General features: G+C 41.3%; 1 protein-coding gene across 4 annotated transcripts in view; it reads left to right on the top strand.

The window, feature by feature from the left end:
* Positions 1–5,135: 5,135 nt before the first annotated feature.
* Ptbp2 (polypyrimidine tract binding protein 2) overlaps positions 5,136–12,135 on the top strand; it is a 48,942-nt gene continuing 41,942 nt past the window's right edge. For 2 of the 4 annotated variants that reach the window (XM_042676036.1, XM_042676028.1), the window contains exons 1-2: positions 5,136–5,316; positions 7,110–7,140. In XM_042676036.1, coding sequence (XP_042531970.1) covers positions 5,309–5,316; positions 7,110–7,140 — 39 coding nt within the window. In that variant the 5' untranslated portion in view covers positions 5,136–5,308. The remainder of the gene's footprint in view (positions 5,317–7,109; positions 7,141–12,135) is intronic. The other 2 variants (XM_042676019.1, XM_042676012.1) reach the window with 1 other exon arrangement.

Below are 12,135 nucleotides of genomic sequence, written 5' to 3'. Positions count from 1 at the left end.
GAATCGAACCCAGGGCCTCAGGCATGCAAGGCAAGTGCTCTACCACTGAGCCACCTTCCCAGCCCAAGGAAGGTATTCTTAAGAGTGGATCACAAAGGCACAGTAGCTATGTGTATATGATCATATAAAACGATGTTTTGGAAGTGAACTCTAAGAAATGGAAACAAGAGGATTTTTTGTTACTTTTTTTCTTTCGTTGTTGTTTTTGATTTCTATACCTTTTGTCTTATACGTAAGCTTATGTGTTTTGGGGAGGGGAAGGAGGAGCCCAGAAATGGTGGGACAAAGGGTGAACAAATGTAGCAATGATACATGATAAATGAATTATACAATTTGTGGGGGAGGGGACTGGGTGGGAAAAACTGGGAGAAAATGAGGGAAGAGGTGACACTGTTCAAAAAGAAATGTACTCCTTACCTGATTTATGTAACTGTTACCCCTCTGTACATTACCTTTACAAGAAAGAAATGAAAAAGAAATTCCTGAAGCCCTGTGGTCTCTTATTCCATTGGACCCTTCAGGCCTGTTATATAACTGTACTTTAAAGTCTTTTTTCTGAACATCCAATTGCCTTCTCTTCTCCATCAATATGTGGGACCTCTAGCTTCCTGGATCCTGAATATTCTTGATCATGGGGGTTATCTCATCCATAGATTCCAAAGAAAGACTTTCATGTGAAAAAAATTTTTGAAATTTAATATAACTTGAAGTATCCTTATTCTGTCTATGGTACTGATAAGCAAGAAAAGGAATCCTTTTACTCAGACTCAGATGTATCTTAGGGAGGGTGTGTTGTCAAGTGAAAGAAAAGTAGCTTAGTATTTTTTTTTTCACCTTGAATTCCTTTTCAGTAGGGCTGAGGATAGCAGTTACTTTTGTGTGTGATTTTACAATTTTATTCAGATGATGCATCCACTGTTCTATTTGGCCCTTGGCTTTGACTTTTGAATTTTGTAGGAATTCCTTCTATATTAAGAAATTCCTGCTCTTTCTCTTTCAACCAGGAACTGCTAATAGTTTCTCCAAGGGCTCAAGACCCATGTAGCGTAATATGGTCACATCCTTTTTCTTTTCTTTTCTTCTTTCTTTCTTTCTTCCTTCCTTTCTTCCTTTCTTTCTTTCTTCCTTTTTTCCTTTCTTTCATCCCAGTCCTGGAGCTTGTACTCTGGGACTGGGAGCTGTTCCTGAGCTTCTTTTGCTCCAGGCTAGTGCTCTACTACTTGAGCCACAGTGCCACTTCTGGCTTTTTCTGAGTAGTTTATTGGAGATGAAGTCTCACAGACTCCTGCCCAAACCTGCTACAAACCATGATCCTCAGATTGTAGCCTCCCAAGTAGGTAGCATTACAGGTGTGAGTAGCCAGCACATGGCTATTGGTCACATCTTTTAAAATTAAAAATGTTTTATGCCAATAGTTTAATAGTATTTGTTCAGTAAGTACATTCAAACACATGGAAACTGATTTATAAGACAGATATTCATTATGGAATGGCTTGTTAAAAAGCAAGATTAGAGGCAACCTAAATGCTCACCAACCTAGTCTAGGTAAATAAATTATAATTTACTTGGTGGACTATTGCATAGCCATATAGAAAGACTGAAGCCACTCTAAGTGTACTAATAAGGAAAGATTTCTAAGATACAGATATTTAAGTTGCAAAATAAATGGCCTATCATTGCAAAAAAGGTACTTATTTCTTTGAATAAAAGCACAATATGTACATAATGAAAATACATGTTAGGACATCTCTGAAGGAACATGCAATAAACTGACAAGATGGATTGTTCCTTTTTTAAAATTTAATTATTTTTTATTATCTTTTAAGTAGTTGTAAAAAGCAGTTTCAATTCAACGTGTCAGTTTGTGAGTATAATGCATCTTGATAAATGTTTCTTGAAGATCAAATTCAGTAGTGGGGTAGTAGGAATACAAGGTACATGCTTTTTCTTTTAGTAACAGCTTTATTGGCATATAATTCACATGCCCTGAAATTCATGAGTACTAATGAGGTGTTTAATTCAATGTCGAGTACATTTATAAGATGCATAATGCTCATCGCATTCTAGCTTTGAACCACGTGCATCATCTTCAAAATGACTCTGTCCATTTACATTGCTTCCTCTTGCCCCTACCAGCCCCTTACTACTGCTTACCTACTTTGTAGCTTATACATTTGCCTTTTCTAGATAGTTTTTTCATTGGACTGTATATTATTTGAATTTCTTTTTCTCCAGTTTGAATTTCTAGTCACCTACTTGAAAATTAAAATGGGATCTAGTTGATCCTTTTGCTATTCCTTGGTCTCATAAGTAGCAACCGCATCATGAAAAAGTTAAATGAAACCTCTAGTACGATAAGCAGATAAGATGGAGCTAGAAGTGGAATTAAATCAAGCATTATGAACATGATCTCATTTCCTACTTTTATTGTATCAATGGACCTCATTTTCCTTTAGTATACACTGAATTTTACATTTAATCATTGTTCACATAAGTGTAAATCTCTGTAAAAGGTCAAAACATTTACCATTCAGACAGGAAAGAACACATCATTATGCTGAAAGTAAGAAGATATGGGTATGTAACGAATACTGTGTAGGCACATCACCTTTTTATGCCTTCTCTTGTCAGGAATCTTGTCATGTATACAAAAGTTGACTGTCCTCTAATGTTGAGATTAACAATCTCACAGTTAACTCATAAAATCATACAAATTTAGATTTGGATGGGGCTTTACAAATTTATCTATGACATTTTCCCCAGATTTATTTCTCTAGATACCAGCCAATCTAATTACTTTAGTGACATATTTAACCGTGGGGAAAAAAAGTCTCTATATAGATTTATTTATATGAATATCTTTGGCTATTAAAAATCCAAGGAGCAAATTTGTGTCCTGTTCTTCTCCAATGACTAATAATGTAATAACAGGAATAAGAGAGACGATGAAACACCTATTATTAAGCATTAGGTATTTACTGTAGCCAGTTGTTGAACTGAGAAGTTTCTCTTTACACACTAAATCATTTAGAATTTATGATCATCTAGAAAGAAGGCTCTATGTTGTTTCCTTTCTGGTATGGATACTTCTTCCTGTGGAGGACAGAGAACACATCTAAGGTCCTGTCGCTATCAAATGAAAGAGTTAAATGTGAACCCAGGTTTTATGCAGTATAGTTTTATGATACACCTATCCACAGGGAATAAGTTCCAAGCCCCTCTTGTCCCAGCAGATGCCTAAAACTATAGATAGTTCCAACATCCCCATATACACTAAAAAACTAATAAAAATCAAAGAACTGTGAGAACCACTATAATGAAAGTTACATGAATGTGCACTGCCTCAAAACATCTGATATTTTTGCCTTGTTTACAAAGAATTGCTTTAATTTGGTATATCTAAATTGTCAGCATTACTGCTCTTATATTTTGAGAGCTTTATTGAGTAATAAAGGTTACCTGAACACACAATGAGATACTGTGATGAATGAACTGGTTAACTGGAGAATAGCTTATATAGCCTAGATATTCCAGAGAGAGATGATTGGAATTAAATGTCTAGGGTGAAAGAGAAAAAGAATGGTAAAGATTGTACTATGGTTTACTCAGAATGGAGGGCAATTTAAAACTTACTGTTTACTTCTAAGTTTTCCATTTAACATTTTAAGATCATATTTGGCCTGGACTAACAAACTACTGATGAATGAGGAAGGGAGCCTACCTCTGTCTATGGCTGTATTCATCGCATTCCAGACTCAAGTTGTATTTTGTCCTAGCATTGAATACTTTAGTTCATCTCATTTTTTTAATCTCTTATTTTCCCGCCTTGACTTGTAAATAATGCCCTTAACTCTTTTCTACAGTGTTTGCTAAAATAAGCAAATATATGTTTGCTCTCCTGTGCTTTCGTAGGAGAAAAAAAAAACAGTGAGTTTTCAGGACAACTATACTTTCTTTTGCCATGGGGATGGAAAAAATTGTTTCCTCCAGTAGAATAATTTGTCTTTGCCAAGATAAAGCAAAACGCCGAATAATATTGATTGAACCACAGTGTGTAAAGTAGGGGATTAATACTGTATGTAGTTTCTGCCCTTCGGGAGCTTACATTTTAATTGTTGAGCCCAAACTAGTATTTAATATAGTGAAGTTCCAATTAGGGGAGAAGCAGTTTCCCTAGAAGAGATACTGGAAAACTAGAGTCGGTATTCAAATGAACAGAAAATCGTATGGGATATTTATTTCCCAAGACTTCTGGAGTGGATTGGGAGTGGGGCTGAAGAATGAAGGTGGGGAGAGATGGCAGCGGTGTCATCCACTGAGCAAATTTCTCCAGCAAGTGCCAATCCAAACTGGTCGAGCCTCTACTAGAAACACTATCGTACTATTAAAAAAAATACTACAGGAAAATGTCTACTTCACTATTAAAATTGCTATCTTGGTACAGAGGGCAAAATGAGTTCATTTGCATGGTCCATTGTGATGATTTTTACCCTCCCCAATCAAAGGTCCCCTAATCCTATCCCCATTTTCTTTCACAGCTCGGTAACTATCTGCAGCTTTTGTTCAGCACAAACTCTTAACCCCTCCCTCCACTGTATCCAGAGTTCCCTTCCCCTCCCCCCATAACAGGTGCACACAAATGACCAACTGAAATGAGAACCAGGAGGGCTCCCACTTAGCCTGATCAAGTCCCAAGTTTGCAAGCAGAACCCTTGTTCCAGTCTGAGATGTGGCCCTTGCTTTCCGAAAGTACTACTTTTTACTCATCAGCCGGCCTGGCTCCATGGGGCAAGCCTTTTGCAGGGGAGACCATGAGAAAGGGCCTGGGAGACCGTCTAACAAAGCAATTCTCTACCCCAAGGCACCCCCAGGCCTGCTACATAGGTCAAGGGTTACACAGGTGGGACTAGCTAAGGAGGAAGTAGGGTTGCTTGGGCGCAATCATTGTCAGCCGAGGGCTTGGGACAGGCCGGGGAGGAGGCTCTGTTAGGTAGCCCAGGAAGAGGAGGGGGGTGAGCGCTGGCCCTCCCCTCCGCGGCCCCGCCCCTCCGCGGCCCCGCCCCTCGCAGCGGCCCCGCCCCTCGCAGCGGCCCCGCCCCCGCCCGGCCCCGCCCCGCGGCCCGGCCGCTCAGCTCCCGCGGCCCGGCGCCCGCGCGCTCGGCTCTTTCCGCCGCCGCCGCTGCCCCGCGCGCCCCGGCACCTTCGGCAATTTCCGTCGGGGCCGGGCCGCCATTTTCTCGCCGCTCGTGTGGCTCGCTGGCTGCGTGGCTCGGTTCTGGGGAAGAGAGAAGCTTTGTCCGGCTCGGCAATGGACGGGTACGTGTGCGCGCCGGGGTGGAGAGGGCCGTGCGGCCGGAGGCGTGAGGGGGCCGGGGCCCGGGGGATGCGGGGGTCCGGGGCCGGGGGGGGGGGGCGCCGCGGCCCCTCCCAGGGCCGGGCTGCCGTTACCCCACCCCCGCCCGGCGCGCACACCCCTCCCCGCGCTCCCGGGCGCGGAGGCCGCGGCGGGGCTGGGGGGGGGGGCGCCGCCGGGTGTGTGTGTGGGGGGAGGACCGCACCCGAGGAGGGGGGATCCCCCAATCCAGGGCCCGCGTCGAGGGGTGCGCGGGGCCCCGGGGCGGGGGCGCGGGAAGGGGGGGCCGAGCAGGCCGGGGTGGCGCGTTGAGGGGAGGGGGTGCGGCGGGTGTGTGTGGTGGTGGGGGGGACCCCGGCCGCCCCCCCTCCCCGTGTCCCCCGGCGGGGCGGGCTCGGGGAGCCGCGCGCGGGTGGCGGGAGCCCCGGGGAGAGCCGGCCGAGGGCAGCCGCCGGCGCCCCCCGCCTTTGTTGTCCTCCGACTGGCTCCCGGGGCGGGAGGCCGCACCGAGGCCCTCTCTCTCGTGAATTCACGTATTTATCTTATTTGGCTTCTTTTTCCAAAGGAATTAATTGGGGTGGGGGGGAGGGGAGGGGAAGGTGGGCCCTAAGACCAGGCCCCGCTCGGCTCTCCAGGCCCCCCCCCCGAGATTTAATCGGCCTCCGCTCCCCCCACCCCCCCTCCCCCGCCCCCCCCCACTCCCCCCCACCCCCCAATAATAAAACGAAGTGGTTGAGGGCGACATCAGTCACACGGGGCCCAGGCTGACCGCCGAGGCCGGGCCCGGAGCCCCCCCCCCCCCCCCCCACCGGGGTCGACGGCGGCCCTCTTTATTTATTTTTTGGTGTTTTTTCCTTGTCTACTTTGGTCAGTTTCGAGGGGGAGGGGGGAGGGGAGGAGGGGAGGACACCCCCCTCCAAAAGAACCCAAAGGCAGAAGCGAGGTGCGTCTTTTGAGAGCCGAGGGTGGGGGGGGGGGTGCTGGTCGGATGCTGAGGGAGGTAGCACGCAGGCCAAGGAAGAGGTGTGGACCAGCCACGGGCGCCCCACCGAAGAACTGACTGTTTATCTCACTGTCAGAAACGGGGGGGGGGGCTGTGGGGAGCACTTGAGGACAGAATGACAGCTCTACTATGGGTATTAAGGAAGAAGAAGAAGAAGAAGAAAACCCACACCAGGTCCCTTTAACCAAGCACAGCTGTTCAACTCAGTCATGTCCAAAGTTAAAATCCGAATTTATTTTGGCCAAACCCAGAGGGTTTGGTGGTGTTTACAAAAGATACTGAGTAAAAGTTTTAACAGACCGAAGAAATCATCCTAGAACACTATCTTGAGAGATTGGGTGTTCCAGATGAAAACATAGGAGTTTGGAATCTCTTCATCAAGATCAACAGAGGAAACTGATCGACTTGAGCTTCCCATCCTGTTCTCTTACCCCTAGATTTCATTTAGAGTACTAAAGAACTGAGATATTAAATTGGTTACCTAGCATACTAGAATGGTAGGAATGCTATTACAATGTTTTGGGTAAAATCATTGAAAGTAAAAACGTTAAAATATTCTTAAAGATTACCATGCGTTCCCCAACTTTGCTGTAGTGTTTGAAAGTTACTTGTAGTAAACCAAGGTGATTAAAAAAAGTACAAAGAAGTAACCACTGTGTCTGGAAGTTTTATGAATGATGACTCTGGAAACGAGTCAAGCACTGATCATTAGAAGGAGGTTAAAACTTTTGTTTTTGTGTTTTTTCTTTACAGAATAGTCACTGAGGTCGCTGTTGGTGTGAAGGTAGGAGGTTATGTTTGAACATAATATTACTGCTTATTACTGCTTCAGTGCTAGAAAGAGTAAAGATACAGTCACACAGCCTGCCTTAGGGTACTAAAAATGTATCAATTAACAAGGATTGTTGAATATGTCATAGTGCAAGAGTTCAGTTAAATAGCTAAGGAAGTGTTGTAGCTAACAAAACCTGTGCATGAAATATTTTAGTTTGTAAAATTAGAAAATCAACCATACTGTAAACTTCTAGAACTGACAGCCTACAAGAATAACATTTTAAAGTCACAGCAGTGCTCAATGCATGTTTTGTATTCATTACTCATGAATACAAAATTATGTCATTATTTTCTCAAGGGAAGCAATGGTTTTAAGTAGATATATTTTTATTAAGTTTTGTAATTTTATTAATCTAAATTTTTACTCTTCTATTTTAAGAAAATGAAAATGTTTTGTTAGCAGTACACATTAAAATGTTTCTGACCCTAAAAGAAAAAAGGTTAGACAATGTAGATTCGTGTCAGAAGGTGAAGAGTTTTATTTATTAGGTCAGCCTTCCTCACTTTTTTGCCAAGGGAAACTCATCTTTTAAACTTTAGTTCTTAACACTTAACATCTTTCATTTCTTTGAATACCTTTTAATGTCCTGATGCAGGTTTTTTCTTTTGTTTGTAAGCTTGTGGGTTCTTTCTGCCTATTAGAGCATGGTTCTTGTCTTTCACCTTTTTTTTTTTTTTTTTTTTGGCAGTATAGGGCCTTGAACTCAGGGCCTGGAGCTTTGAGTGTTCTCTACTAGACCCATGTTTCCACTCCTGCTTTGTGCTAATTACTTGGAGATGTCCATCAGAAGACTTTCCTGCCCAGGCTGGGTTCATCCCCATCTGAGATCTTTTGGATCTCAGCCTCCTGAGTAGATAGGATATCAGGTGTTTGGCTTTTTAATTTCCAGAGCATGGCACAACAATAGGATTTCCTGTCCCTTTACCTACTTCTTTACCTGCTCTCCTCCCAAATGTGAATAGTCTTGGGATTGCTATGTACTTAGTCCAGAGAGGTTGACAGGTTGGCATGTTTTTAAAAATTCTTAAATTGCATCTATAATATGATAATTGTTTCTAGACTGGCGTTCTACCACTTGAGCACTGCCTCTAGCCTATAGTTCCTTAGAATAGTTTTGGTGATATTTTTCTCCTGCTCAGTAGTGACCTCGACCCTTCTCTGTGTCTTCATATTTAGGTTTATTTTTTGAGTGTAGATGTGGGGCATAATAAGCTTCTGGGGAAGGACATGTTGGCATTAACATTTCAGATTGCGACAGTTACGGTATTTGAAACAGTAGGTATTTGAAATAGTAGCTTTCTTTTATGAGTTCTGTAAAAGAAGAAATGTTGAAAACTTCTGCAAAACAAAAACTCAAAAGCTTGAGCTGTCTAGTATTAGCAGATGGGAAGAGTTTATAGACAAGAAATGGGTCCATATACGAGGGGTTGGTTTTACCAGTTTTCTACCTTTGTAGTTCTGGTATAAAAAAAAATAAGTGATACAGAAATATTACCATTAAAGATTTTCTTAATATAAAAGTTGAGGGCTGGGAAGGTGGCTCAGTGATAGAGTGCTTGCCTTGCCTGCATGAGGCCCTGGGTTCGATTCCTCAGCACCATATAAGCAGAAAAAGCTGGAAGTGGCGCTGTGGCTCAAGTGGCTGAGCACTAGCCTTGAGCTGAAGAGCTGAGGGACAGCGCCCAGGCCCAGAGTTTAGGCCCCACAACCAACAACAACAACAAAAAAGTTTGAATAGTAGTCTTTTTGTGTATAGTGTTTTTAGGATAATGGTCAAAATCTTTTACTTTGGTGTCAGACTTTTGTGTACAAGTACTTAAGTTATGTTAAAAATGAAAAGGTCATTTTAAGTAAGTAGTACATGTGTTTGTGAAAAAATTTATGTGAAACATATTTCTCTTGACTTCCAGTTACATTTTTAGGTTTAATTTAAATTTTTAATTTTTTTTGAAATTAAAGTTATCTTACTCCACTAGGCATATTTTTTCTTATTTCTGCATGTTTGTATCAATAGTCTGTTCTTTTTTGTTGCTCAGTAATATTACACTCTGGCGTATAGCAATATTGAACTCTTCATGGACATTTGTGTTTTCATATTGAAGCTGTTATAAGTAGTTCCTGTATGTCTTTGTATGGGCATATGCTTTTATTTCTTGTGGGACTTACTGTTAAGAATGGTTGTATCATATGGTAAGCATATGTTTAACTTTTTAACTTTTTGAAAATTGCAGAGTTTTCCACAGTGATAGTACCATTTTATACTGCCATTAGCAGGGTGTGAGATTTCTAGTTTCTCCCCATTCTGTCAGCCCCTATTGTGTTTTGTTAGTCAGACTTTTTGGGAGATATGACGTGTTATAGTTGTAACTAGTGGGAGTAGTCCTAAGGTTTGAACTCAGGACCCTTTGCATGCTAGGCAAATGTTTTACCACTTGAGTCATGCCCCCAGTCCTACACACTTGGTTATTTTTCATATAGGATATCTTATTTGTGCCCTGGCTAGCTTGGGTCCTGACCTCTTTATACTGTGTTGACAGCCACTTGCCATCACATCCAGCTTTTACTGGTCAAAATGAGTCTCCTTGGGTTTCCCCTAGCTTCTGTTCTCCTTATCTCTGTTAGGACAATAACAGGCTGGAACTACCACACTTGGCTAGTTGTAGTTTTATTTTCTGTGTGTGTGTGTGTGTGTGTGTGTGTGTGTGTGTGTGTGTGTGTGTGTGTGTGTGTGTGTGTGTGTGTGTGTGTGTGTGTGTGTGTGTGTGTGTGTGTGTGTGTGTGTGTATAAAATGATGAACCTCGTCTGAGGTGCATTTTGACAAAGTTATTGTCTTCATTTTGTTGTTGTTGGTCCTGGGGCTTGAACTCAGGACCTGGGTGCTGTCTGAGATTTTTTTGTACTCAGGGTCAGTGCTCTATCACTTGAGCTGCAATTCCCATTTCCGGCTTTTTTGGTGGTTAATGGAGAGAAGAGTGTGGGACTTTACTGTCTGTGGACTAACTTTAAACCATGATCCTCAGATCTCTGCCTTATGAGTAGGTAGGATTACAGGTGTGAACCACCAGTACCTGGCTAGTTTATAATCTTTTGCTAAACATCTGTTTAAATCTACTCACTTCTTTTTGGTTGGTTTTTCATAGTAAGGCTTCTATCCTTAGATTCATCTTATTTCATATCTCTTGATGTTACTATAAGTGATAGATACTTTTAGAAATTTAACTACAATAGTGGTAGTATTTAGAAATACAAATAGTTTTTGAATATTTTTAAATATGCAAAATCTTTTTAGACATAGCATTTTAAAAATTTGATCGTATTTTCAAACTGTTTATGTCCTGTTGTCTTTAGACAGTTTTCTCCCTTTTCTATTTAAGTACCATTTTTCTCTTCTCTATGACAGTAGTAAGATGCTGAATAGAAGTGGTAAGATTGGGAATCTTTACCTCATTCCTCACATTAGGGAGAGCACTCATTGGTACTATTTTTAGTTTATCTTCTTCAACCGTGATTTGTGATTTATACCAAACAAAAAGTTAAGGGAGGAATGTTATTCTAATAGTGTGCAATGTCTGAGGCTTCCACATGTTCATAATCATTTCATTGCTGTACATTCTCTCTCTTTTTTAAATTTTTAGTTTGTTGTGGGGCTTGAACTCAGGGTCTGGGCACTGTCCGTGAGCTCTTTTGCTCAAGGCTAGTGCTCTACCACTTTGAACAACAGTGCTACTTGCAGTTTCCTGGTGATTAATTAGAGATCCTCATGGCCTTTCCTGTTGGGGCTGGCTTTGAGCTGTAATCCTCAGATCTCAGCCTCCTGAGTAGCTAGGCATGAGCCACCGGTGCCCAGCTCTACAGTCTTTTTATTAGAGAGCCAAAAGAGACTTTTAGGAAGACATTATCTACTTGGAGATGTAAAAAAATCTCATGATTTTATTTAAGTGCCATGAAGCTATGAGAAGTTGCTTCTGGATGATAGGATATGAGTAGGTTCCATTATTAAAGTAGTAGTCTTAATCCCTGTGCTTTCTAGATAGGTTTGGAGATTAGAAGAACAGAGAGGTACATGAAGGAATGGCAGAAGTTGTGTGGATTAACTGGTATAAATTTATAGTCACTGCACAGTGAGTCAAATAATTTGTTATTGTTTTTCTGTAAGAATACTGATCAACAGATGTTTATTATGCACAAACTGCACCTAGCAAAACAAGTTACAACAACAACAAAACACAATTATTGTGTCTTCTAATGGAAGAACTAGTACCAAAAGTAGAAAAAGAATTTGGTCAAGTTTCTAGTTCTGACTGTTGAATTTATATTGGAGAATATACTGTATTACAATTAGAGTATAATCAGTAAGTGTGGCTGTGGTCAGGTCTGCAGAATCAATACCAGTAACCAGTAAGAGACAGTTAAACCAAACAAAATGAGAGAGAACTTGTAGACTAAAAGATAATTCAAGAGGCAGAGTCAACCTATCCAGCGTGTAGTTTTTATTAGACCCTGATTCCTTCCACTTTAAAAAATTCTTATAAAAATACTATAACTTTTATTTGAACATTTGATAATAAGTTTTTGGTTTAAAGTATTATGGTTGTATATGTTTTTTAAAAAGAACACTTTTTATATCAGTTCTAAGACTTACACATAGGAAGTAATATGCATTTCTGGAATTTATCACAACAGGAAGAGAAAAATGGACAGTGCTGTTATAATTTTTAGCTATGTGTTTTTGATAGCACTAATAATTGATACTATCATGTTAAAGATTCATGATAGTGTTATGAAAGGATTATTGTTCAAAGTCTCCTATGTTAACTTTTAGTGTTGCTGTTTTTAAAGTCAAAACAATTGTAATCAGTATGCCTAAATACTCATATCCATTACCAAAAATATGCCTAAAACTAATTCCATTCTTTTGTTCACTTTAAGTCAATCTTGAGTTC

The sequence above is a fragment of the Dipodomys spectabilis genome, unplaced genomic scaffold, assembly GCF_019054845.1.
Source record: "Dipodomys spectabilis isolate Male_0828 unplaced genomic scaffold, ASM1905484v1 ptg000002l, whole genome shotgun sequence".
NCBI classification, from domain to species: Eukaryota; Metazoa; Chordata; class Mammalia; order Rodentia; family Heteromyidae; genus Dipodomys; species Dipodomys spectabilis.
Note: the sequence above shows the minus strand (reverse complement) of the source record. Positions and strands in the feature narration are given on the sequence as shown.